The sequence below is a fragment of the Thunnus thynnus genome, chromosome 7 (assembly GCF_963924715.1).
Source record: "Thunnus thynnus chromosome 7, fThuThy2.1, whole genome shotgun sequence".
In the NCBI taxonomy this organism is placed as follows: domain Eukaryota; kingdom Metazoa; phylum Chordata; class Actinopteri; order Scombriformes; family Scombridae; genus Thunnus; species Thunnus thynnus.
In genome coordinates this window covers 34773176-34800961 of record NC_089523.1, presented here as the reverse complement: position 1 = coordinate 34800961, position 27786 = coordinate 34773176, and the positions used below count along the sequence as shown (strand labels likewise).

General features: G+C 38.0%; 2 protein-coding genes across 2 annotated transcripts in view; both read left to right on the top strand.

Moving 5' to 3' along the window:
• The first annotated feature begins 1857 nt into the window (after positions 1-1857).
• The window catches only part of LOC137186627 (scavenger receptor cysteine-rich type 1 protein M130-like), a 43710-nt gene continuing 17781 nt past the window's right edge, over positions 1858-27786 (top strand). Inside the window, exons 1-4 of the mRNA XM_067595699.1 lie at positions 1858-1943; positions 18205-18237; positions 19417-19566; positions 23532-23648. Coding sequence (XP_067451800.1) covers positions 1901-1943; positions 18205-18237; positions 19417-19566; positions 23532-23648 — 343 coding nt within the window. The 5' untranslated portion in view covers positions 1858-1900. The remainder of the gene's footprint in view (positions 1944-18204; positions 18238-19416; positions 19567-23531; positions 23649-27786) is intronic.
• Positions 9233-13033, top strand: LOC137186818 (uncharacterized). The gene is made up of 6 exons (XM_067595853.1): positions 9233-9553; positions 10500-10625; positions 10768-10858; positions 11050-11109; positions 11612-11674; positions 11971-13033. Exons 1-6 carry the CDS (start codon positions 9455-9457, stop codon positions 12192-12194), a joined length of 663 nt encoding a protein of 220 aa, XP_067451954.1. The 5' UTR covers positions 9233-9454; the 3' UTR covers positions 12195-13033.

The following is a 27786-nucleotide window of genomic DNA, read 5'->3' as shown; positions in this document are numbered from 1 at the left end:
GAGGACGTTACCCGCACCTCCATCAGGACAATGAATCCACTTTGGTTTATGACCAAATACCCTCAAAGCTAATAACTAATAAAATATGCTAATGTTAGCATTGTGAGCAATGAGAGCAAGGAAGGGTGAGGAGGAGAGAAAGGGGAGTATAATAACTAGGACATAAATAAAAATGAGTAAAAATAAATAATAAATACAATTCTGCCCCGGCCCAACTGTCCCGATGCATCCTAGTTTCACCCTGGTGCCCCTTTATCCTTGAGACCCAACCAGAGATGTGCCCCAACAGCCCTGTAGACACACACACACACGCACACACATGCACACACACACGTGCATCTAGTATGAAGCCAAATTTTTATTTATTTATTTGTTTATTGTTCATGTTGTCGTTTTGTTTGGGTTGTTGTCTGGTTCTGTTGTTTCTCCTGTTTGTACTGTCCCATGTCATATTGTTTATTTTTGTTGTTGTTGTTGTTAAACAATCATCTTGCACAACTTAAAAAAAAAGTCTTTGTTACATGTAAACTTGTTTGCAACAGGCGGTTTATCATTTCTGCCGGCTGTTTCTCCACCGCTGTGAGGGGCGGTGGCTGCTCTACATGTGCACGAGGAGCAGGATGATTGACATCAATCAATCACCTGTGATTGGTTCTTTTCATTTCAACCAGCAGAATTTTACAAACCTGGATTACAGTGCTGGGTAGAGTCAGAGAGAACGGACTTTTTTACACAGAATACTTGACTCATAGATATCTGTCTGGATATGAGGAAAATTTCAGCAGATTTAACAGAAAGTGATTTTTATAAAAGTTGCCTACAGAACCTTTCAGTGGATTTAGGAGACTAATCAGGGTTTGTGGATGAAAACTTAAGAGCAGTTTGGTGTGGATGATAACAATGTTTTTGACACAAGATTCCTTTAATGCAGCTCTTCATCACATCATCAAAGAGCTTTTCCAATATTTTTCCAACTGGGACGTATAACTGTGACCGTTCTGACTGTGGATCATGCTAACTTTGCACAAACCCTTAGAAATAAATGCATAGCAGCAATAAAGAAGGATCAAGCTAATTATTATTTGCTTTTAATGCAAAATTCATTCAAATCCATCTTCACTCTCATTTCCTCCTCTCACTTCAGCTAATGGATCCTCAATATCCATCATAAAGAGATTTGTGTTTCTTTTAATAAACATTTTCTAGCTGCTGGCAACCTCTTTGAAGAAACGTATACAGGACCCCCTCTGCCCACTACTTATCCTGACTCTCAGGCGATGCCAAAGCCTCGTTTTACGCTACAACTCTTCTCTTCCAGTGACATGGCCAGTGCCTTATTAGCATTAGATTTGAAATATTCTGTTGGCAAGGATAAACTTGATCCGTACTTCTTAAAGCTTGCTGCCCCAACTGTAGTAAGCTACATAACATCTTTTTAACCGTCTTCTTCTATCTGGTCCAGTTTCCACGGTTTGGAAGGCTGCTTATGTGACTCATTTACATAAAGGCAGTGAAACAGCTGTGCTTAACAATTAAAGGCCTATGTCTAAATTGCCATGCCTAGCAAAAATACTGGAATCTCTACTAAATGACCAACTTAAATCATTCCTTTCCACACATTCTGTTTTACGTACACACCAATCTGGTTTTAGAGAAAAGCACAGCACTGGTACTGCTGCCACTCTTGTTTTAAATTACATGATTTCAACTTTGAATAATAAGAAAAAACTGTGCAGCTATTTTTCTTTCCCCTTTAGTCTGCAGGTTATTAGTAGCTTCAGTTCTGAGAAGAGGCTGAGTGTGTTTCCTGGCTGATGAGGAGATAAAAGATGAAGCAACATTTTATTAGAGGAAGAGAGCCGACGAGTCCGTCAGACAGAGACAGACGGTCTACCTGGTCATGGATCACCTGCTGATGGTGTTGGTGTTGCTGTGGAGTTCAGGTAGGACTCTGCTTTAATGATGAACATGTTAAAGGTTGAAAACTCCTTTGTAAAAATAATGATTTTAAATCAAAAACCTACAATCCAAACTTCATTGATGTAAAATTTATCAGTAAAAAGTAGTGAAGTATCAGTTCAGTCCTGATAGTCTCACATCGGTTCTTTTCACAGAGTTTAATGACTGATGTGTTTACATGTATGTTGTAATAAGTTGGATTTTGATGATTCTCCATGAGTTAAGATCATTTTTCATCACTTCAAACTCATAAAACCATTTTCTAAACCTTTTGTATGATGACAAAAATGCATCCAGTCATCCAGTTAAAACAAGTTTGTTTCACTGAGTTTCTGGAAAAATGTTTTGTCTGTAAAATCTACAAAGTAAGAAGTAACTGCAGCTGTCAGAAACTGTAAATGTAGTCGAGTTAACCTCAAGTAAAGTAGCAAAATATCTGAACTGTACTTGCAGCTGTGTTTCCATCACTTATGAGGACATTACATTAACTTACATTCATTTCATGTAGACTTAACCTAACATTAACTTAAACCAAACATTGGCATAACCTGAACCTAATGTCATCTTAACCGGACCCTAACCTAACCTTAACTTTAAACCAAGTCTTCACTTTAGGATTTAATGATCCACGGTTTGGGGACTTGAGTTTTTTACCCAAGAACTCACACACACACACACTTTTAATAATAAAGGCTATTAACATGCTTTAATGTGAGCCAAATGAAGTTGAGATGTTTTTTCTGTCACAGGAAAGTGTCTGAGGACAAACTAACTGATGAGTATCTGATGTGAGATTAGAGATTATACTTCTGTTACCATGGCAACAGCAGAGCATTGCTTGTCAAGTACAGGGCTGATGGTTGCGAAACACTTTTTTGTCACCACACAGGATTTCTGGGTATTGAAGTCATTCGGAGCTGCTGTGTTGCATTAACTCTATCTGAACTGGTCTGTTGCACTAAAACATAATTCTGGCTTATTTTCATATATTTGTCCATCATTTCTATCAGTAATAACAACATATTACTCAGCAAGTTAATATCTGAGATCTGTGAACACGGTGACATCACTAAAATGACATCTGATAGGTCAGAAACACGAGCAGTCAGATGATCAGAGAGGAAACAACCGTAGTTTTCCTTTAACTGTGATGAAGCGTCTGTTGAGCTTGTGTTCATGAGTTCATCTCATCTGCTGCTCTTCAAAGAAGAAGCAGAAAGTAGAAGCAGTGAGATAGTGAAGGATTGTCATTTTAATAGTGGCTATTCTGCCCAAAATGGAGAGTGGTAGGTTCATCCAGCGGCGGAGGTCATCATCTGTTGTTTTGAGTAGTGGAGTGAAGTTGAGTCTGAACAGCTCTGACATCCTCGGGGAAACATTAATACCTAAATACATGATGTGACTCGTGCATAAAGGGATAGTTGGTGTATGGGCTGCTACATCCCAGCTGTTACTATGTAACGGAAGGATTGAAGATTTGTTCCAGTTAATGGAGTAGTCAGAGATATTGGAGTATGATTCAATGAGCTTAATTGTTTCCTGTAGTGATGAGTGAGGCTTTTGTAGGAACAGCAATATATCATCTACATATAAACTGATGTTATGATGTATTTTGGGTATTTGGATTCCTTTTATGTAGATGTTCTGATGAATGGCTGCTGCTAAAGGTTCAAAAATGGTGAATTGAGAGGGAGAGAGTTGGCATCCTTACTGAGCTATTGTTGATTGATATGTTTATGATGATAAAATGACCTTCAGGATCTGTGATGGTGGTATTATGGACAAATGGGACTTTCTTGTTTATTAAAATACATACACCTTTTTGTTTTGTGTTGTAATGAGCCAAACATAAGTGACCAAACTGTGATGATTTTAATTTGTTACAGTCTGATTCTGAGAGGTGTGTTTCTTGTAATAAGCATATATCTGCTTGTAGTTTGGTGAAGTGATTCAATACTTTTATTGTTTTTGCCTGAGTGATGACATGTTGAAGAGATTATTATGAGAAACTGGACATTAATGCTGATATAGAAGTGTGTGTGTGTGTGTGTGTATGTGTGTGCGCGTGTGTATGTGTGTGTGTGTGTGTGTGTGTGTATGTGTGTGTGTGTGTATGTGTGTGCGTGTGTGCGTGTGTGTGTGTATGTGTGTGTGTATGTGTGTGCGCGTGTGTATGTGTGTGTGTGTGTGTGTGTGTATGTGTGTGTGTATGTTCTCGTTTTTCTATCCTGGTGGGGTCCACAACCTGACATATCACTCACACCGTGGGGACCGATTTTTCCCGTGGGGACCGAATCCCGGTCCCCACAGGCACGAGCATTGCAATCAATAGAAAAGAGGTTCCTGATGTGCCTGGTGACGTTTTTTTGAAAAAAAAAATTGGTCCCCTGGGGATTGAATTTCACTTCTTTGTGTATGCCCTAGAGGTCACACTCGGTACTGCAGTGTGTGAATTTGCACTGGTGGGGACCTTTTCCTGACGTGTGTGTAACTGTGTGAAAGTGTGTGTATCATATAATCTTCATATTTCATAGAAAGTATGACAGTCTGTGCAGTTTAATGTGATTAGATTTTTATGTTATCAAATTACTTTTTCTAAAATCAACAAGGGAACACATTTAATCTTTAAATTTCCTTTCAAAGTGATTTTATTCTTTGGAAGACACTAATAATGACATTTTTGTTGGCCTGAAGTAAACAAAAACTATAAATTAATAAATACAAGAATAAACAATTATTTGTAAATAAATAAAAGGTCTATTTTTGTAATGTTTCTGATATTTATTTCGTTTACTGTGCCCCACATACTTGGAATAAGCTTCAACAAAACTTAAAGTTGATCTCATCTATACTGCTGAGACAATTCCTAGTTTTAATTTCTAATTTTATTAGTTGTAACTGTCAATGCTTGTATTATTTTTATTTATTTTTTGTTCTCATTTTCAATTCCTACACTTTAACTTTTTAGCATTGTTAATTTTATCTTGTTTTAAAATGACGTAGACATGTATTGTTCTTTTATTTCTATTTGATTTTAGTTGTGTCTGCATTCATTGTATGTCTGTACCTTGGCACCCTTGAAAATGAGGGTTCTCCCTCAATGTGTGTTCTGAGGTTTTAAAATAAATGTAAATAAATTAATATGCTGATATTTATATAAACTGAGGCCACAGTTAGAAACAATGTACTGATATTTATACAGACTGAGGCTACAGTTAGCTGTGTTGTGATATTCATACAAACTGAGGCTACAGTTAGCTGTGTACTGATATTCATACAAACTGAGGCTACAGTTAGCTGTGTTGTGATATTCATACTAACTGAGGCCACCGTTAGAAACAATGTACTGATATTCATACAAACTGAGGCTACAGTTAGATACAATGTACTGATATTCATACAAACTGAGGCTACAGTTAGAAACAATGTACTGATATTTATACAAACTGAGGCTACAGTTAGCTGTGTACTAATATTCATACAAACTGAGGCTACAGTTAGAAACAATGTACTGATATTTATACAAACTGAGGCTACAGTTAGCTGTGTTGTGATATTCATACAAACTGAGGCTACAGTTAGCTGTGTTGTGATATTCATACTAACTGAGGCCACAGTTAGAAACAATGTACTGATATTCATACAAACTGAGGCTACAGTTAGAAACAATGTACTGATATTTATACAAACTGAGGCTACAGTTAGCTGTGTACTGATATTCATACAATCTGAGGCTACAGTTAGCTGTGTTGTGATATTCATACTAACTGAGGCCACAGTTAGAAACAATGTACTGATATTCATACAAACTGAGGCTACAGTTAGAAACAATGTACTGATATTCATACAAACTGAGGCTACAGTTAGAAACAATGTACTGATATTCATACAAACTGAGGCTACAGTTAGCTGTGTACTAATATTCATACAAACTGAGGCTACAGTTAGCTGTGTACTAATATTCATACAAACTGAGGCTACAGTTAGCTGTGTACTAATATTCATACAAACTGAGGCTACAGTTAGAAGCAATGTACTGATATTTATACAAACTGAGGCTACAGTTAGCTGTGTACTAATATTCATACAAACTGAGGCTACAGTTAGCTGTGTACTAATATTCATACAAACTGAGGCTACAGTTAGCTGTGTACTGATATTCATACAAACTGAGGCTACAGTTAGAAGCAATGTACTGATATTTATACAAACTGAGGCTACAGTTAGAAACAATGTACTGATATTTATACAAACTGAGGCTACAGTTAGCTGTGTACTGATATTCATACAATCCGAGGCTACAGTTAGAAACAATGTACTGATATTCATACAAACTGAGGCTACAGTTAGAAACAATGTACTGATATTTATACAAACTGAGGCTACAGTTAGCTGTGTACTAATATTCATACAAACTGAGGCTACAGTTAGAAACAATGTACTGATATTTATACAAACTGAGGCTACAGTTAGCTGTGTACTAATATTCATACAAACTGAGGCTACAGTTAGCTGTGTACTAATATTCATACAAACTGAGGCTACAGTTAGCTGTGTACTGATATTCATACAAACTGAGGCTACAGTTAGAAGCAATGTACTGATATTTATACAAACTGAGGCTACAGTTAGAAACAATGTACTGATATTTATACAAACTGAGGCTACAGTTAGCTGTGTACTGATATTCATACAATCTGAGGCTACAGTTAGAAGCAATGTACTGATATTTATACAAACTGAGGCTACAGTTAGCTGTGTACTAATATTCATACAAACTGAGGCTACAGTTAGCTGTGTACTAATATTCATACAAACTGAGGCTACAGTTAGCTGTGTACTAATATTCATACAAACTGAGGCTACAGTTAGCTGTGTACTGATATTCATACAAACTGAGGCTACAGTTAGAAGCAATGTACTGATATTTATACAAACTGAGGCTACAGTTAGAAACAATGTACTGATATTTATACAAACTGAGGCTACAGTTAGCTGTGTACTGATATTCATACAATCTGAGGCTACAGTTAGAAACAATGTACTGATATTCATACAAACTGAGGCTACAGTTAGAAACAATGTACTGATATTTATACAAACTGAGGCTACAGTTAGCTGTGTACTAATATTCATACAAACTGAGGCTACAGTTAGAAACAATGTACTGATATTTATACAAACTGAGGCTACAGTTAGCTGTGTACTAATATTCATACAAACTGAGGCTACAGTTAGCTGTGTACTAATATTCATACAAACTGAGGCTACAGTTAGCTGTGTACTGATATTCATACAAACTGAGGCTACAGTTAGAAACAATGTACTGATATTTATACAAACTGAGGCTACAGTTAGAAACAATGTACTGATATTTATACAAACTGAGGCTACAGTTAGAAACAATGTACTGATATTTATACAAACTGAGGCTACAGTTAGCTGTGTACTAATATTCATACAAACTGAGGCTACAGTTAGCTGTGTTGTGATATTCATACTAACTGAGGCTACAGTTAGAAGCAATGTACTGATATTCATACAAATTGAGGATACAGTTAGCTGTGTTGTGATATTTATACAAACTGAGGCTCTAATTAGTGTAGCCCAAAACTACAGAAGAAGCATATCTGAATGGTGTTTTGGTCCAACAAAAACAATCCGATAATTTCCTGCAAGTAAGACACAGTACACAGTGGCATTGTCTTTTGTGAGGCAGAATATATGGTATTAGTGGCAACCATGCAGGAGAGACTGTAACTTGTGCCAGCCTGTATAAATCTTTGAGGATAACCAAAGTGGAATTTGTGGCTGTATGTACTCATTTTATAGAATATAGCTGTTACTAATTCTAATGCTGTTTCTAATGCTAATGTATGCACTACTACTACTAGTATAGTAGTAGTATTAATGCAATTACTGCTGTATTTTAGCTACTTAAGCTACTACTGGTTCAAGTACTCAACGTTCAGACTACTAGTAATATTACTTTACTAGTAGTAATAACTACAAATTTAATTATACAATTCTCATATTTTATGTTAATTTAATTTCAATTAATTTAAATATCTTCCTTTTTGCATGAAGTAAGCACAAAGATCTTTAGAATATGAGCCTTTTTAGATACATTAGAAAAGACAGAACAATGGTTATAAAATGTATATTAATACATGCACAGCATGGCAGTCATGATATTATCAGTAAAAATTTGTAATATTAATTTAGAAGTTAGGATATTAAAACATATTAAAATATTTTACTTTTGGATGCAATAATATTTTTGTGAAACAGGAGTTCAGCAATGCAATGATAAAATTTCCACACTGAATCAAAGAGTTGAGGGAGGAACACACCTTTCCTGACTTTTGCGGTCCCCATCTTACCTATGCCCATCCCCCACCTGCCCTGGTCACACAGTTTGAGCTGCTGACAGTCAGTAGGAACAGGCGCAGCAGCACAGACAGCAGCAGCACAGACACACAGAGACAACGGATGGCTGATGGCCGAAGAGAGGAGAACTAATGGAAACTAAGTAAGTACATGAAACTTTTAGTTATTATTAATTAGGCTAAGCTCTGTAGCTAATGAGTTTGCAGCCAAAAGGTAATTTTTTGTTAGTTTGCTAAATATAATTCTGTCAGTAAAATTTTGAGCTGATATTTTAGGTTTTTTCAGGTTATTGACTGGTTACTATCTTTTTGCCACTTATTTTTACTTGGCTGGCCTCAGATACTGTATTACTGTAATATTCAGCAGTGTGGAAGGACAGTGAGGCTGAGGAGAGGAAAGAGGAATGTTTAATGAGCATTTTCACCTGTTACAGCCATCAGTAGCTAGAGTTAGCTTCCAATGTTGAGTAATTTACTAGAGTAAGTTCTTAATTTAACTACAGGCCTAAAGGCTTTATACACCTAAACAAGCAGCAATTGTACTGTAGTTAGAAAATGTTATTTTAATTGTATTTAACCTCCTGCAGACAGAGTGCACAATCCACCAGGCTGAAGGCACGCTTACAAACACTCAGGGAGCATCATGATAAATGCTTATGCAAGTACATGGAGTACATAAATCACCAAACACAGGTAATGCTTTCAAATTTGATACAATATATACAATATCAAAGTTTAGATAATTTAAACATCATAATAAACATCATAATATGTACTGAAGATCATTCTGGTAGTTTAGTATGATTTTTTCTTTCTTTTTGTCTATTTAGTTCATGATTGAGATTATAACAAAACTGGAAAAGGATGTAGCTGTCCAAATAATGTTTGGAGGTATATATTGACACTGCTAATTATTGCTAACTACAAGAAACTGCATGAATAGTACATATGCTGTGACTTGATAGATGTAATCCCTATATTTTAATGGCAGAGACTCTGATCTTTCTCTTAAATGTGGCCTCTTACATTTTTTAGTTTTTAATTTAATAAAAGATGTGTTTAGGAGTACAGTGCTCTGGCTCTTCAGCTATAGCTTTATACAATAAATGTGTCTGTTACAGCCCTCAAGAAGACTGGAAAAAGGGGGGAATACCTCATCACCACCAGAAGTTTCATCTGAGCTACACACAGCTTCCAAGAGTTTGGTAAGTGTCAAACAAGTGCTGATTTAGGTTGTCCCATATGACAGGCCTCCTAACAGTTTACTTCACACTGGCTTTTATGCCTGTTTTGTTATAGATTAATATAAATCTCTTTTCCTAAATTCTATATACCTTCCTTCCTAAAAACGTTTGATGGAAGCACACCGTGCTTAAATTCTGTGAGTAATACAGCAAATTCAGTTCAATATTATAACTTTAATTTTTCTATGAAACAAAATAAAAATTTACATTAAAAACTAAATTAAAGTTAAATCATCAACTTAAGTTGTTTGGGCAATTATCAGTGCAGCAATTGCAGTAGCACATAAAAATGATCTTTAATTCATTTTTACTAGCACGTTAGTAGTGATGGCTTAGATAAGTTAATATATTGTGTGATAGCATGTTGATTGTTTGCAGGTGCACAGACCACAAACTGTTTCTTCAACACTGCCACATTTTGATCTTCACATGAAATGGGGAAAATGTTGTGACAGTGCTGATTTTAACAAGGGAGAAGAGTTTTCTGACTCTGATCTACTTTGAATATTTAATTAGCTCACTGTGATAGTTGCCTCCTTTGTGCACCTTCTCATGCTCTGCTTGATGCTAGCAGACCAGTTCACAGTTAATAGACAAGGATTAGAGAGAGCTGAGGGGGAGAGGAGAGCCAGAATGATCGATACAGTTTTAAATGTTGACAAACTATATCCAATGTTAAGTAGCAATAAAGTAAAGCCATCTGTGCTTTTATGTGTGACACAATATATGTGTCTTTCTTTTCTTAAACAATCACATGTATGCAATGCATTCTAAGATGCTGAATTGGGTTGCATGGCCTGACAAGTTTGCTGTACCACACATACCATACATAACAACACCATATGTTCTTCAGGAACCTCATGTTCTGGAGAAATGATAATAAGTATTGTTTGTCTATGTTGTTTAGCCTGCAGGAGGTCCAAACCAGGAGGAGGAGACTTCATCACTATCATCATTTATATCATCAGTAGTAACACTATCATCACTATCATCACTACCATCATCATCATCAGCATCAGAGGTTTCATCTGAGGTACTTGCAATTTCCTAGAGTTTGGTGTCAGACACCTGTTCACCCTGTTATTGTTACTAGCCAGTTAAAATGCAAATATCCTTCCAGGTAATTAGAAAATTACTGTAGTGAGTGTGCAGCTTCTTGTATTTTTCTTTTACAGCTCACCTTAGAATACCTTGAACGGACGTCCAAGGTGTCTGATGGATCAGAGGCGACTGAAAATCAGACCTGCGCTATAGAAGTGGTAGTTGGTAAGTATAAAGCCTGCTGCACCTCCAGATGTGTCAGGCAGCATTTTGGATAAAAGCATCTGCTGATTGTATGAATGTAATTGTAAGAAAGCAATAAGTTTATGTTTTTAAGTGCTTTAGATGGCTTTGATTCAAACAGTGAAGGTGTGTTGCCAGTTAGCTGTTAATTTATTGTATTAATGTTTTAACAGGATCCTCAAGATCTAAGAGAAGATGGCGAGCTGAGTCTAACAGCGGTGACCCTAAAACAGGTATGTGTCAAACTAAATGCAGTGAAATATGTTCACATTAGTTTAACCTCATTTTTTAAAAATGTTGTCAATACTCTAAACATATAAATTGTTTGCTTTAATTTTATAAATATGTAATTAGTTTGTATGATTGTCATACTCAATGACGATACACCACAAGCCTTCATACTGGAACAAATAAACATACAGAGGCTAATAAGTAAAACTTTTTACTTCATATAACTGTGTAAATGGGTTGGGTTGTTTGAATTTATATAAATGGTTATTACTTTCAAACATCCATTTATTGCTTCAGAAAGTACGTCTCTCAGGAACATGATATATGAAAGTCACCGCATGCTAACGTCACACTTGGAAGTTATTAATGTTTACAAAACTGTTCATCTATAAAGCATTTTGGCTTTCAAAATACTTTATGGCTTTCATTCAAACAGTTAAGATGTGTTGTCTGTTAGATGTCAATTTATTTTATTAATATATTCATCATTCATGATTTTAACAGGATCCTCAAGACTGAAGAGGAGACAGAAAACTGCTGAGTCTGACAGCGACGACCCTAAAACAGGTATTTCACACACTAAATGCACTCTGGGCATTTGTTAGTTACCTGTCTTTACAACGCAGTTTAATTTGTCACACACGCTTAAAATAAGCTACTCAGTCTCAACTTTAATTGAACAAAGGTGTGTTTATTTTCCTGTTAGACACTGAACAGCTGACCTTGTAAACAGGATTTCCACAGCTGAATATATCAAATTCAAACAACTCCAAGATTCTCCCAACCTTAAGAGCTGCACAGTCTGTTCATAGATCACTGGTCTACCCCCCTGATTGTTTTTCATTTTCTGTCTTCTTCCTTAGAAACCTCAAAAAGGAGGGGCTGGTCACCTGAAGAGGTACAGGCTGTGGAAAAGACACTAATGGCCTTCATAGGAGCTGGTACAGTACCAGGAATGTTGGATTGTGTTGCCTGCATTACAGCTTCACCAAAAGCACTTAAAAAACGAAGCTGGATGGCGGTAAAGTACTATGTTAAAACCCGTATCACTGAGATTCAGCATGAAAGTGCAAGAAAAATTAACTGAGAAGACTGCAGTTCTTTCACGTTCTTAAATGTGTGGATACATGTGTTTCTTTCTGCACTTGTTCCAGTACAAAAGCAGTCCACTGATACACCAGATTATGCTGTTTCGCCAAATATGTGTAATGGATCTCCGACAGACTTCATGGATCTAAATCACTGCTTTAATGAGCGAATCATTGATCATGTGGACCCCTACTGGCATGGAGGGAAATATAGAGAAACAGTATTTTGTTGTGCTTGTTTGAGTTCCAAAGTTGTACTTCTCGTGACATAAACTTAAAATGGCGGCAGAGTGAGGCTTGTAGGATGTAACGGGGTGGATGTTTTAAATGAATTCAAAGGCCATTTTGAATAAAAGGTTTTTGTAAATTTGAGCATAATTTGTCTTTCCCTTTTGTACAGTAGGCCTTGTTTTCCTCTGAGCAACAGCATTTTAGAAACTCAGTCTGGTTTTTTCTTCTTTATGTAATCTAATATTAAGGTTTCAGCCCAAGATTAGTTAATTAAATGCTTGTCATGAACTGTGCTGTGTTTAACAGTGGTGTTGATTGTATATTAATAGACATAACATGATGTCCCCATGGGAGGTAAATTCCTGACTTAACATGATGAGTCCCCTGAAGGGTCAAAATTCAGGTTTAAAATTTTTTTGAGAGTTATTGAAGTTTCAAGTGATTTTCATGTTCAGAAAAATTTATGATGATTTTAGCAGTTAAAATTATGTTTCTAGACCCTTCAGAAAGGGTGGATCCCATCAGGCTGCTGCCAGTCATTGGTCCCCGGCATGTGATAAAAACCCGTATGTGTGTGCGTGTGTGCGTGTGTGTGTGTATGTGTGTGTGTATGTGTGTGCGCGTGTGTATTTGTGTGTGTGTGTGTGTGTGTGTGTGTGTGTGTGTGTGTGTGTATGTGTATGTGTGTATGTGTATGTGTGTGTGTATGTGTGTGTGTGTGTGTGTGTGTGTTGTGTCTTTATCTCGGTACGACTGTCCATCAATACATAATTTGTCCACTGAGATTATTGCTTTTTTCCTTCCTTCATCCTGTTTTCAGATTTGAAATAGTTGTTTGTGTCTCTGTGGGATTTCTCTTGGATACTGGTCATTGAGTCTATAGTCAGTTACTTTTAGCTGCCTGCCTTGTCGTTGCACTATGTGAGAGATGTTCAATTTATGGAAATGTTCAATTTATGAGCTATATCTTTTCAAAAGAACGTGCTAATCAAAGCCTTGACGTGATGATTTAATCTACAGGGCCTCACTCTGGCCTCCAAGGTCTCATACAAGAGATGTTTTATGTTCATGGCGCCAGGATGGGAGATAAGATGGTAACCTTGGATGGGCAACAACAGCTGCCTGCATTATTTTCTAATGAGAGTTCATTCTGACATCAAGTGTCCCTGTTTCTCCCCTCCATGGTAGCGTGACCTGAGCAACTCTATAAGAAGTGATTGTTTTCCTGTTTGTGCAGTTTTTGGTGCGACTGAATTCATGTATACACTGTGCCAATGGCTTCTCTGAGCTCAGATATCCATGCTTAATTAAACTTCATATATTCAAGTAAGATTCAACTGGAGCCTGTGGAGTTTCTTCAGCTTTATGTTTCATCAAAGTATTATTCAACAATTATTCAACAAGTATCAGATTTTCCATATCACACTAGTTCTTTTTGTTATTGGTGTTCTTTGATCCCATACGCTGTACGCAGTGTAATGTGATGTTGTTGATGGTTTTTGCAGGTAGTTTAAAGACACTGTTTTCATTGTTTGTTTGATCTAACACACAAGTGCATTTCTGTAATGCAAGTTCAATGATAACGAAACTGGAGAAAACCCTGATCAAAATACTGTAAATACATCTATTTGTATGCAACGTTTCATATTACTAACGTTTGTTAAATGGGAAATTAAACATTAAATTCTGCTGCTGTGATCTTTAAAGCATCCTTAAAGCTACATCATTTATCTGTGACTTCTGTCATCCTCTATAGGAGACTGATTTTAATGTCTCTTTTCAAATCATATCATCTGATAAAGTCACATCTACGACCAAATAACACGGACCATTTAAAAGAAATGAAAGTACTCTTTCAGTACTACAATGTAAGATGTTCAGAGCTGCAGGTTGTATCAACAAATTCCAAAAGGTTCCTCCCAGGTCATGTTGTTGATGGTTTCTGCAGGTAGTTTGAGCTGTTTGGTCATGAAATCTTTGACTGTTTTTTCAGGATCATCTGTGGGTTGTCCAGGAATGCAGGTGAAAACTAATTTGTCCTTCATGCTGCGCGCTTGTAAGTCCAGAATAGTTTCTTTCATGGTTTTGTTTTCAGCGATAACAGAAGTGAGCTGGGTGTTGATAATGTTGACAGAGTGTTGTAGTGATTTGTTTTCTTTAGTGAGTCTCTCTGTTTGTCTTTGTTCATGGTACAGCAGAGTCTGTTGAAGCTCTCGTCTATGTGTTCTTCTAGATGGTCCAGGTCGCTTCATATTATCGTCCGGTTTTTAGGTGGAAAAAAGTAGAGAGTGAGAGTTACGTTCACAGCATCTTCAGCCTCCCGTTCCCGGTTGGATTCAGCTAATGCCTTATTAATGTGGAATAACAAACTTATTTCCAGATGTTGGTTCAAATTAATTTTCACAGTTCATGGGGAAAAAGTAACTACATTTAACTTTAGCTGATTAACTGATTCAGACCAGAGCAAACCAACTATAGGTTTGAAAACAGGATTACTTTAGATGTCCAGCTGACTGTCTCTGTGGTGTAGCCTGACCGGAGTGGCTGGTCACTTGGTAGGAGGCAGACACAGGAAACCTTATCCCGGTATCACAAGGTGGTTTATTTACAAAAAAAAGTGGCACCATGCTACACATGTAACAAAAACAACAAAAAAATTATGTACAAAACAAAAAAACAACTAAATAGTTAACTTGGCCCAACTGATCAAAAGTCAACTCATATCAACTGAACTTATATTGACTTATCATCATATGCACACAGCTACACACTGATGTACTAACCCCCCGACAGCCAAAAAGCAACTGCTTAAATAGACCCTTCCATCAGCAGTCCATCAGAGTCAATCTGGGCTGTACCATTGCTGCAGGTGCATCCCATTTCTCTCCTAAAACAGGTCAGAAATAAAGTTATTCAATCTTACCAACCTCCATGGTGAAACACTTTACCATAGCTTACCATATAACACACTTGCAACCATACATAAACTGATCAAAGTCACAGTAAATAACTCACTTAACATAATCAACTACCACCCCCGCCACATTATCCAACCCAGTGACATCACCAATGATGTCACCCAGTGTATAAATACAGGACATTGTTGGGTGCCTCCTCCTTTTGTCTGTGGAGCACATGGTGGGTATGGTAAGTAGCACAGAAAGAATAGGATTGAATTATGAAATGCAGACTTAACCCAATAAACAATAACTAAACTTTACAATACTTGTCGGTGTTTTACTTTAACCAAAAATGTTGCTGGTATGTGAACTGTAACCAAACATAATGCAAACCACAAACAAACCCGGGATAGTATGTGTCTGCAAGTTACAGATTGATCATGGCTAAACAAACAATTACCAAGCATGGTTAAATTTGTAAGCTATGTGGCATTGATGGTGAAAGTAGGGACAAATGGTGTATTCTCACTCACTTTGTCACAGTCTCTCTCTTCCAGAGTCTCCAGGTTTCCAAGCCAGAGAGCAAACACTTTAGTCTGACTTGGTTTTTAGCTCCGCTTTGTTGGGCCTCAAACCATGAGGTCACACAGAGAGGGCCTACATGTAACCTGTGAGGCCTGACCACGAGGTGCTTTATTCCTTTGTTTTCCCCGAGACAAAGGAATAGCGCCAAAAATGCTTCTTACAGACAATGGGAGTCCATTGCAAACTCCATTTCCAAGGATGCTTTGCGATTTTCACACCTCAGCAGGGAGCAGTCAACATACAGTCTCATTGGCGGAAACGCTCCTGCACAGCGGAGCGTCCTGATGACGCAGCCGTGACATCACCGCCCCTTTAAAAACTGAACGTGCCCTGAAGCACACGCCTTTCCCATGTCACTGAGCTAGGGGTAACTTCTGTTCCTCTGTGAATCAGCTGACTAAAGGGGGTACCCCACGCACGTGTTTTCCCCTCATCGAAGACTCCCCTCGCCGGACGAGACGAGACTTCGCCCGTGTTCACCCGAACACATTCCCGGATCCGAGAGAGACCGCTGCTGCAACCAGCGTCCTCAAATTCCCTCGAGACAGAAGAAACACTTCTTCACCGAGTCGACTCTGCTATTTTCTCCGCCACGCAGCTGAGAGCCAGCTGCCGTGCTTTTTGCCGACCGTGCGAGAACGGCCACCATCTGCATCCGAGCCCAGGACAAAGCCGGACATAACGACGGCTCGCTTTCTGAAGCGACCAAGTAAGAGGCATAAGTCTGGGCAGAGGCAGTGTTAATTGTGTGTTCTTATCAGCATCAGTTGCTGTTGTATAGCATTTAGCTTTTAGCTTTATTGCTATTGTTTGTTGTGTTGTTGACGGACCGCCGAGTCCATTTTTCCTGCTTTACTCTGAGGAGTATTTTAAGTTTGCTGCCTGTTTAGTTGTGTTCACCACGCTAGACTGTTTTGTGTTTGTCCCGCTCGGGACTACCGCTGTGTTTGTGCCATCATGAGTCAGAAAGTAAGTTGCTTTTTCGGTCAGAAACCAGACAACGTGCGTTACAGACTGCCGTCCATACGCGCACTGTCTGTGGACAACGCTTCTCTCCCTCTCACGATCGCTTTCCCTCCTTCTTCCTTCTCTCTTCTGACTAACACATACACACGCGCACACACACACATACACGCACCAACATCTTTTGCACATCTGATGGTCAGATAATGTCGGACAAAGCTTCGCTTTGTCTTTCCTTATCCGCCATCAGACACGTGTTTTTCACAGAAGTGGGTGAGTGCGAGATGCCGTCCACCAGGCGGTGCCGTCTTGCTTCTGTCTAACCAAGACACCGCCACATTTCTGCCATCCGGTTCTCGCGCGACGTGACTTCCTCCCATAGTCACGTCCGCGTCGCAGACCGACGACGTCATCACGTCAGGCCCCGTTGCCATCTTGTCTTACACGCGCACACACACGCACGCACACACATACACATGCACACACACACACATGCATTCCCCTGCATGTGTCCAACCCTGTACATAGCTGTTTGTGTTTTGTTTGGTAGGATTAGATTTTAGAATAGTTGTTTATTGAATGAAGCATTTGTTAACTTTGTTAATTTTGCCAAGTTTAATAAACACTGTTATATCTTTAAAGAGAAGTTCTTCTGTCATTATTGTGTGTAATATTGTGAAAAGTGGCTGATTGAAGGAGTCAGAGCTCATATTCACCCTTCTTTGTTCATCCTTGAATGTTTATCTCTCAGATATTAACATTCTAGGTGAACTCCCATTTATGAGACTACCTTGTTTGGTTATTGGTCCCGGTTTCCGGGTGGTGCCCCGTATTCGTTAATTCATATTAATGTTCTATTAATTGTCATAATGAGTTAATTATCCTTGATAATTCATAATTATTGCAATCAATCAACTGTGTTCCTCACAGATCCAACTGTTGGTGCCCAAGTTATTGATTAAGGTTAACAATATCTTATTTTCATAATTCATAATTATGATAATTATGAATTATTGCTAATAACCAAACGCACTACTGCCCGTCCCAACAGTTTTCTAGTTGCTGAAGATTTAACCTGTTATTTCCACTCACAAATTATACTTGTCTGGAGCATATTTGGTAAAACAAATGTAAAAGTCAGATTCTGGTCCACATATGTTGTTTGTGGCTTTGCAGGTTAGTGGTAAACTGGTCACATGATTCCTGAGTGAGTTCAATAATCTGTGTGTTTTCACTGAGATGAGCTCTGAGCTGCTGGAAATCCTCACAGTGTTTGTTCAGTTCACAGCTCCGCACCAATATAAATACTGACTTCTGATTTTCTCTGCAGGACTCCAGGCTGAAGATAAATACCAACCAACAGGTAAAAAGAGAGAATATATCTCATCTGGTCTGGGAACACCTCTGATCCCCCAGGAGGAGCTGGAGGACGTTATCTGCACCTCCATCAGGACAATGAATCCACTTTGGTTTATGACTAAATACCCTCAAAGCTAATAACTAATAAAATATGCTAATGTTAGCATTGAAAAGTGAAAATCTAGATTTTGGAAACTCACAAATCACAATTTTATGTCATCACTGTCCGCTGTAGAGTTGCACATCACTAGTTTTTGTGTCTATAATATCTATAAAATGCAACGCATGGCATTGTGGGATTGTTTGCAGAAAGTAGTGCCTTCATGCCATGAACACCACTTTTTCGTTCCATTGTGGAACATCTGAGGGCTCTACATGTTGCATAAGGAATAAAAATTCCTGATAACTGCTCCAATATGTTTTATTTGATTATAGATCTCCAGCAGCGTCTGTCTGTCACAGAATAAAACACAAATAGACAATTTAAATCTGTTAATTACTGAAAGAACAGAACTGATGTAAAGGAGTAATAAAAACAGCTGCAGCCTGCAGAATATTTAATGTTTAAATAAAATATTGCTTATTTAGTTTGTGACAGTCTGACGTTGTTTTCAGGCTCAGGATGATTTTATAGGAGACACAGCTGTGTGACGTCATATTTTCCTGAGAGAGCTGAGATGAAGAGGAAAGGAGAAGCCTTTTGGCTCATGAAGAAAAATAATAAAGTTACAAGAGTGTTTTTATGATGGATTCATGATTCAGTAAATCTTATTTTATGAATAAATATGATCAGCTGCTGCTGGTGGCATCATTCCTGCTCCACAGGTCGTTTTCTTGATCTGCTGTATTACAACAACAGCCTGACTGTTTACTGTCCCGTCAGATCAGCTGATTGATCAATAACCAATCATTAAACACATTGATCAAAGGAGTGTTTCCATCCACTGAAAAACTTCCACAGAGGATACACCTGTGGTTCCTCGCTCTAAGCTCCTCCAGGAGCCTCCTCGCTCCTCGTCTCCTCTGAGGAGCGTTTAAGGGTTTCAGGTCACAGCTGGAGGAAGGAGGAGCGAGGACGCGAGAAAGCATAAATTAGCCAAATGAAAAGCACCCACAGCTTTAGTCTTGCTTCTATATTTGGTCTCTTGTGTATTGTATCCCACAATCCTCTGTTTTCCTCCAGGTTCTCAGTGTGAAAGCACAGCCAAGGCTGACATCATGCTGATGGTCAGTGAATCCGGGAGAATCAGCCCTGAAGACCATGAAAACATGAAGTCCTTTCTAACTAAGATAGTCAGCTACTTCGACATCGGCCCTGACAAAGTCCAGATCGGTAATATTTTCACTACTTCTACTATTCACACTACTGCTCCTGGTACTATTACTACTACTGTGTGTAAAAAGTACTCAAAATACTAAAATCTTTACATCAAAATGTAAAAAAACAGCAAAATAGGACATGATAACAAGAGTAGTCAGGGGTATGTCTGATGTGAGGATGAAAGGAGCAGACCAGTGGTTTTACATGTTTAAGTAAAATAACTGTTATCTGCATACAGCCTCCGTTACTGCCAGTTATTTCCCAAAACATGCAGACATATTTTAGCTTTGTAATAACTTACAGAAATGAAATGTTCAGGTGATACACCTACCTTCAAATTCAGTGCTTCACCCACCGAAACACACATTTATAACTCATGGTAATTATGATTCGGCTTATAAAACAATCTTTTATCTGGACACTGTTTTCCATGGTGGAGATATACTGTACATTCCTTCTGTGTAGGTCCGTGTTGGATCAGTTAGCAGGACAGATGTTCTGACAACTTTGTCTCTCTACTAATACTCTGCTTTTATATGTTTCCAGATTAGCTGCCAGTGATAAAACTGGAAGCATTACAACGTTAAACTGTATTAAAAACTCACTTGAGTTCTGTGTGACAACATTTAGTTCACTGTAAGCAGTGCAGGTGGTGCCTGACTGACATGTTTTTATTGTAGGTAGGGGCGTCGCAGCCGTGGGTGTTACGGGTGTTGTGACACCTGCACTTTCACAGAAACATAATTCCATCCCTCCCACTTTTTCCTGAGGTAGTCATTGATGAAACGAAGCTGAGGTTCCCATACATGAAAAACCTATTGGTCTAGTTAGATTAATTGAAGAGCCATCCAGCCAATCACAGCCGTTTGACCAACCCACCAGGTCAGGGAAGAGTAAACAGTTGAAGTCCAGTAAAGTTACGTTTGTGCATTCAGCAACGGTGCTTCTGTTACTCGCTGCTGGCTGTGATAACAGATCAGAGAATAACAGATCAGAGGTATGAAACAGATATTTAACTAGTTAGTAATGTAGAATTTTCTTTTGTAACTTTGTCTTGTTATGTGATGTGTCAGCTCAGCTAACATCATTGGACATAAATGAAATAGGCTAACTTATCCTAAATGTAAACCAGGTGGCAAATTTGGTTTTTAGTCACTTCTATTGTCGTTTTTAATTAGTCATAGACAAAGGTGAGCATTCATATTTAAGATGTGTAACATCTGTCTGTCTTATGGCAATGTGTTGCCTGCCTGAACTGACGCCTGCTGATACAAAACCTCCTGGACAACTTTTGGTATTTAATTTCCCAATTAAAGACAATTAAAGGTCCCCTTTGGATTCCTACTAAAAGAGACACTTTTTAAAACAATTGAAGACAGTTTAGGTTGTACTCGTCCATGGACTCAGAAATGACTCTTTACTGATACTGATTTGTTACCAGGGTTCAATTTGTTATGCATCTATAACCATATCCATTTCATTTTAATGGAAGTGTAAGTTTCCTTTAATTTCATGTCTATAAGGTATGTAAGGAAGTAGGATAAAGATGCTCTGTGATTATCTTAAGTATAATAAGGATAACTATGCTCCAGTACAGCAATTCATACAAATAACTGGATGTAAGTAGTAAACTGCTATGAGACCCTAAATAAATTCTGCTGAGTTGTTACACTCATATGGTCTCAGTAATTATTTGATGGTAAGCTGAAGCAGTGGTTACAACTACAGTAGTAGAAGTTGTTTAAATGTGTGGCATTCATTTTGATTTGGCATGTTGAGACTGGAACAGGGCTCGAAGGCGGCGGGTTGCCGTGCTCATGTCCCACCTCTAGAACCCCCACACTTTCAAAATCGCTGCTCCAACCCTGATTGTAGGTGTCTGTGCTCGCTGCTGACCGTTCAGTAGCATCAACCTGCATACTAGACTCAACTCAACCTGACTGCTGACTACAAACTAAACTTTCTGCACTAAAATAACTACAAATAACTTTGTTGGCCAGATGAAACTACTCAAAGTTACAAAAACAAAAGAACGTTAAAACTGAAGTTGGCTTCTCATTAAAGTTAAACTCTTCTGCACAAACTGGACAAAAAGAAATAAAAGGTTTATTTAAAAGTTGAAGTTTATCCTAAGAGATGTGCACCGGCTTAAAAAGGTCCGACGAGGAACAACAAGGAGACGCTGCAGACGTCTTTCTGAGGACAACAGAAAGACAGAAAAAGCTTTAAAAAGAGCAAAGACAAACGGTGTCATCTGGTTGTGTCTGTTTGGGGAAGTTTTGGGATGAAGAATCGATTTTCACGCTGAAACTGAAGATCTGAAGACCTAAGATTGATTCAAACCCACTTTGAGGATTAATTTAAAGTTGAATTAATCACAAACTTCATTATTACCCAAAGACCTGAATGACTTGATAACACATATCACACATTCAACACATTACTCCAACATTCAGAGACAACACACATGTGCAATATAAATCAATCATTTCAATTCCTGGAATAAACAATACTTAATGTAGTTACACAATATAAATACAGATGCAGTCGTCACTGTCTATGTTACCTATTAACATAATACTCACTACTTTTAACTATCAAAATTAATTCTTCATACAAAAGGTTAAACATCCATTAGTTCAGCTTCAATAAAACACACATTTATTTAAACAAACCTACTTTTTAATGTTAACAAAACTCTATTTTATGACCACTGAATATTATTTCCTCACTTATCAAAAATATAAATGTCTAATACTTAGTAAATATGAGGTTAGAACAGCACAATAAAATAACTGCAGATACATAAACATACATACTGTTTGTTGTTCAAAAGTTCTACCTCTACTGACCACTGGAGGGTCGTATGATCACACTGTAATTTACAACATTTAACCTATAAATGAATAACTAAGTCAATTTATATCACACAGACTTCAGGGTTAGACTATAATATTGTGAAGCATCTCCAGATCAACAGTTTCCTGCTTACAAAATGATCATATCTTTACTTCACAGTTATTACAAACTTTGGCTTAAACACACTGGATATAATGAACTCAAATTGAGGAATGCAGCATCATTTATGGTTTTGTTCTGGCAAGTGTCCTTATCTTGAGAAAGCAGCAGGTTGAGAAGGACAGACAGACGCTTCTTCATCAACTGTGTGTAATGTCTTTGCTTAAAGTCCTTTTCAAGGAAGGTTCCTCTTGATGTTTCCTTGAATTTGGGTGAATCCATGAAGAAATGAATATTCCAAAGAGTGTTGTAAATCCGGATCTCAAGAGTTCAGAGAGAGACCCAGTTTGAGTCTGCAGGGTGTCAGTTAATACAAAAAACAACAAAACAAACAAACAAAAACTTGCTTCTATGCACTCTATGCATTGCCTTGGTGCACTGCCTGTTGGCATCTACGTCCTATAGGACTCAAACTTAAGCTTTATGGCACAGATCCTTGCTTGTGTTGTATCAGTCTCAGATGTACATCGCTTTGGATAAAAGCGTCTGCTAAATGAAAAATGTAATGTAATGTAGTTGCACATCTTTACCTGGGAGGTGTAAAAGTCAGTTTATCTTGAGGGAAGTTCAAAAACAAAGTTGTCCATTTCCTGACAATCTTTATTTAAGAGGTTAGAAGTCAGTTTACCTTGAAAGGTTCCTGCCAGTAACACAAAGTCTTCTACATTCCTGAGGAGATAGCAAAGAGGACCATCTTGGACCCCTACGAGTCCTTTGGTCCCTCTATATGAAGATTAGTACAGGCATGAGTGTGTGTGAGACATGTGACGTGTGTAGATGAGTGTTGGGGTGATGATGACAACAAGATAATAACCACAATAATAGTAATAAACCAATGCATCTGTTCAAGAACACTCAGTGCAACTATTATTCTCATTCTCATTATTATCATTGTTATTCTCATTATCATTTAAAAACAAAGGCTGAGTCAGTTTTACACATTTCTGTGTTTCCTGCAGGTCTGGTTCAGAATAGTGAAAACCCAGTGACTGAATGGCAGCTGAACACCCACCAGACCAAACAATCCCTGCTGGAGGCCATAACCCACCTGCCACAGAGAAGAGGAGACTCCTCAGGTGATTTAACAGCAGGCTGTCTGATCCACACCAGCTTTACACTGTGAGGGACTGAGGCAGAGACTCTGATTAGATCCAAATATATTTACTTTCTGTATTTAGGTCTGTCAGCGGTGGAAAGAGAAGCTGTTAGTGATCCGTATTTTATATCTTAAAGTATTTATAGTAGGATTTATTGTATATATTGAATATATATTTGTGAATGAAATTCACTCCCCTGACAGATCAAGAAAACTGTGTATCTGCTAACAAATAACATCTTCAGAACAGACTTCAGATAAAGTTAGTAAACAGTATATTCATTCATACTGATTCCAGAAATAGTAGGTTTACAATAAAAATGAGATGAATGATGATGGTAATTTGTATTATTGTTGCTGTCATAATATTAAAGGAAAATTACAGTTGATTTGAACCTGATGTATTTCCTATAAATGTGGCCGTTGTGTCTCTATGTGTCAGGTTAACTTTGTTCTCTCAGCTGTTATAGAGATTCTGGTGATTCACAAACAGATGTTTATCACACACACAAAGATTTTTACATGAATCATTTCAAAAGTTTGTTTGTGAGTCTGAATGAAAGTAAACACAGAAACTAGCCGCCTGTAGCAGCATTATGGCTAACTGCATAGAGATCTATATCCAGGCAGCTTGCCCATGTATACCTGGCTGCTGCCTGCAGAGCGGGGCGGGGTTAATGTTTATTATACAACACGTAGTTCTGACCAAGCAATCTGATTGGTCAACTAGACATTTAAAATGCGCTCAAATCAGCATGACAGCACACCTAGCCGTGCTCAGATGAAAAGCCTCATCACTAAAAATATTACTCCGCCATTCATTACGCCGGGGACACACTGGATGCGTGAACCTCAGCAGTGCGTGTGCGTCGCTGAACTGCTGCGTCTCGCACGCTTGCAGCGTCCACACAGGAAGGAGATTCGAGGTCTCGCCTATTTTCTCCGCGTGACGCGCGCGGTTCTCAGCAGAAATAGACAGGGAACACGATAGAAAGATAGGGCTGCCAGTGGCAGAAGCGCCACAGCAGACACGCTTCCTGTGTGGACGCTGCAAGCGTGCGAGACGCAGCAGTTAAGCGACGCACACGCACTGTTCACGCCAGCGCCTCGTTCCTGACCGCATCACTGTCGCGCCAACAATGACAGTAAAGCACCCTCGAGTGTAATATTGTTTAAATCCGAACCCACTGTGATTTGATTGGTTTGAGTGTGGAATGTGGGCGGGGTTAAAGAACACAGTCAATTCATAAATGAAAAGGACCTACCGGTATACGTTACTCAGGCTAATGTCATGAGGGGAACTGCTCCTCTGTAAACTCTCTGTTTCATATTTGAAACATAATGATCACTTTGAAGCATGAGTTGACCAGTTAAACATCCATAATATTCACCTCATAAAATGTGCAAGGTGTTGCTGCTCGTCTTCATGTGGTTCCAGTGATTTTTATCGCTTTGTGGCCGCAACGTAGGCTCGTTGTTACAAGACTATCGACAGTGGTGGAATATAACTAAAGTACATTTACTCAAGTACTGTACTCTAGTACATACTTTACTGGAGTATTTCTATTTTATACAACTTTATACTTCTTCTCCACTACAAGACAGCTATAGTTACTTCTTAGTTATAAATTACTTCTCAGATTACAATTTTTCAAACTCTTCCTGTCCAGTGAAAACTATGTATCTCCAAATTCTGTGATTCTGAATGTTCGTGATAAACTGAAGGATTAAGTGATCCTTTATGAGTTGAGAAAATTCTGATTCTACTTCTTAAGCTAAATAAAATATTATTTCATAGTGGTAGTTTATTAAATAGTTTATTGTACTCTTGGATTAGCTGGAAAATGCATTGTCACAAAGCAGAAAACAGGCTGTTTTTCTGAGCTCATGAAAAGTTGACTTTTTAGAGATACGTGGTTCTCACGGGACAGAGATGCTACAAACATATGATGATCTTATAGAATATGATGCATCGCTGTAGATGAAACTACCCAACACTATATAAAGTAGATAAAATGATCACCTTAAACATCTACAACAGTAAAATGCAACACACACATGAATGCAGCAGTAATATTAAAAACATCATATATAGTAAAACACTGACAGGGACAATTGTTCTGCAGAATGAATACTTTTATTGTTCATACTTAAAGTAAATTTAGCTGCTAACATTTACATACTTTTACTAAAGTAAGGTTTTATTTATTTTATGATGGGGTTGGGTAGTAGTCCTGGGTAAAGAAAGGTTTCTGGTCTTGACTTGAAGAGATGGGAGGATGCGTATGTCAGTGATCAGTGAAGTGAGTTCCACAGTTCGGTGGCATAGAAGAGGGGGGCAGTTATGGAGGACATGAGTTATGATCATCAGATCTGTGCAGGCAGCAAGTAGAGGTGTGAACCGGTTGTAGACGTTTGTCTGGTGAGGGTGTTGCACAGGTGGAAGAAAGATCTTGACCGTCTTGTTGACTCAGAGGTTGCAGGATAGTGATGAAGGACAGACAGCGGTGTTATCGACAGTCAGAGATGGTACCATGTTTCTATAGGTTTGTAAAAGGAACTATTTACATTTACAAGTGTGTAAATCAATGGAGAGTTGCGCTGTAGCCCTGCGGCCCTGCTGGGCTCACAGGGAAGCAGGTGGCTGTGGTCCTTCCATGGAGGGACGCTGTCCATCAACATGTTTAAGTAGCTGTAACTGGTTCACAACACTGACTTCACAGTAGCAGCAGTGAAAATGTGCCGTTGTGCGACATGACTGCATGCACTTCACAATGATGAAATGTGAAAGTGAACAGAAGTGTCAACTTTTCTAAATAACTTCATTTGAACAATATCAAACCATTTTCTAATACATCCAAAGTGATATCAGCAGTTACAAAACAAAGCTTTGCTATAAACTACATGAGATGGTTGCTTATGTCAACATTAATTAATGATGAATTAATTCACTCTGCACAGTTAGATATGTAAACAGTGTTTATTTCTCTACATAACAAGACAGAAAAATCAACATCATGACTTATAATGATAAAAAACAAATGAAGTCATTCATTCTGAAAAACCTGAGTGACATCATTCTGCTTCAAAGATATTACAATGAAACATTCAGCTATGTATCAAATATTATTGAAAATGACTGCAGCTTATTTTTTACCCATGTTGTGCATTAAAAGGTTTTTAATATGTTGTGCATCAAACACATTGCATCTCATTGATAGATTAAATAAATGTGTAAATCACGTTGTGCCCATGTGTCAGGTGTTCCTCTGCTCATCATTCTAAAACTAACAATATACAAATACATATTACAAAATGATTGACAGCTGGACTGAACTGACCTCTATATTTTAGATCACTAGCAGGATGTTTCAAATGATGTAGACAAACCGTTCTGTGATTGGAACATCTGCTGTTGCCATGAGAAACGCCCGATGTTTACAAACAAAGGTAACCAGTTAACAGGAAAACCAGTTGATTTGTAACACTGGATACAGATCTCTATGCAGTTCACCATAATGCTGCTACAGACGGACAGTTTCTGTGTTTACTATCGTTCAGACTCACTTCATGTGAGAATCCTGTTTATTTGGGAAGCTGTAGGAGTCTCAGCAGCTCACCCTGATCATCATTGATTTGTGTGATAAACGTCTGTTTGTGAATCACCAGAATCTCTAGAACAGCTGAGAGAACAGAGTTAACCTGACACATAGAGACACAATGCTCACATTTATAGCAAATACATCAGCTTCAAATAAACCAGAATTTTACTTTATAATAATGTTATTGTAAAAATCTTATGATCATTAATATTGTGATATAATATTATTGGTATAATGTTACATATCAAAGACTGTTGATGCTGTTATAGTCATTATAATAATTATAATAATACAATAACAGCATTAAAAATCATAATGATGTGAGCGTCTCACAATAGAGTTTGAAGCTCTGTGATTGGATGTTTCTGATTGAAATGCATCTTGGGAGTCGTAGTTAACTATCTGGTTCTTTTTATCAAAGAACCAGATATTTTATTACACAGTTGTTGAAGTGAGGAACTGTCAGTCACCTCACAGTCTATGAGCAAAGTAATGGGACTTTATATCTGGAATAAG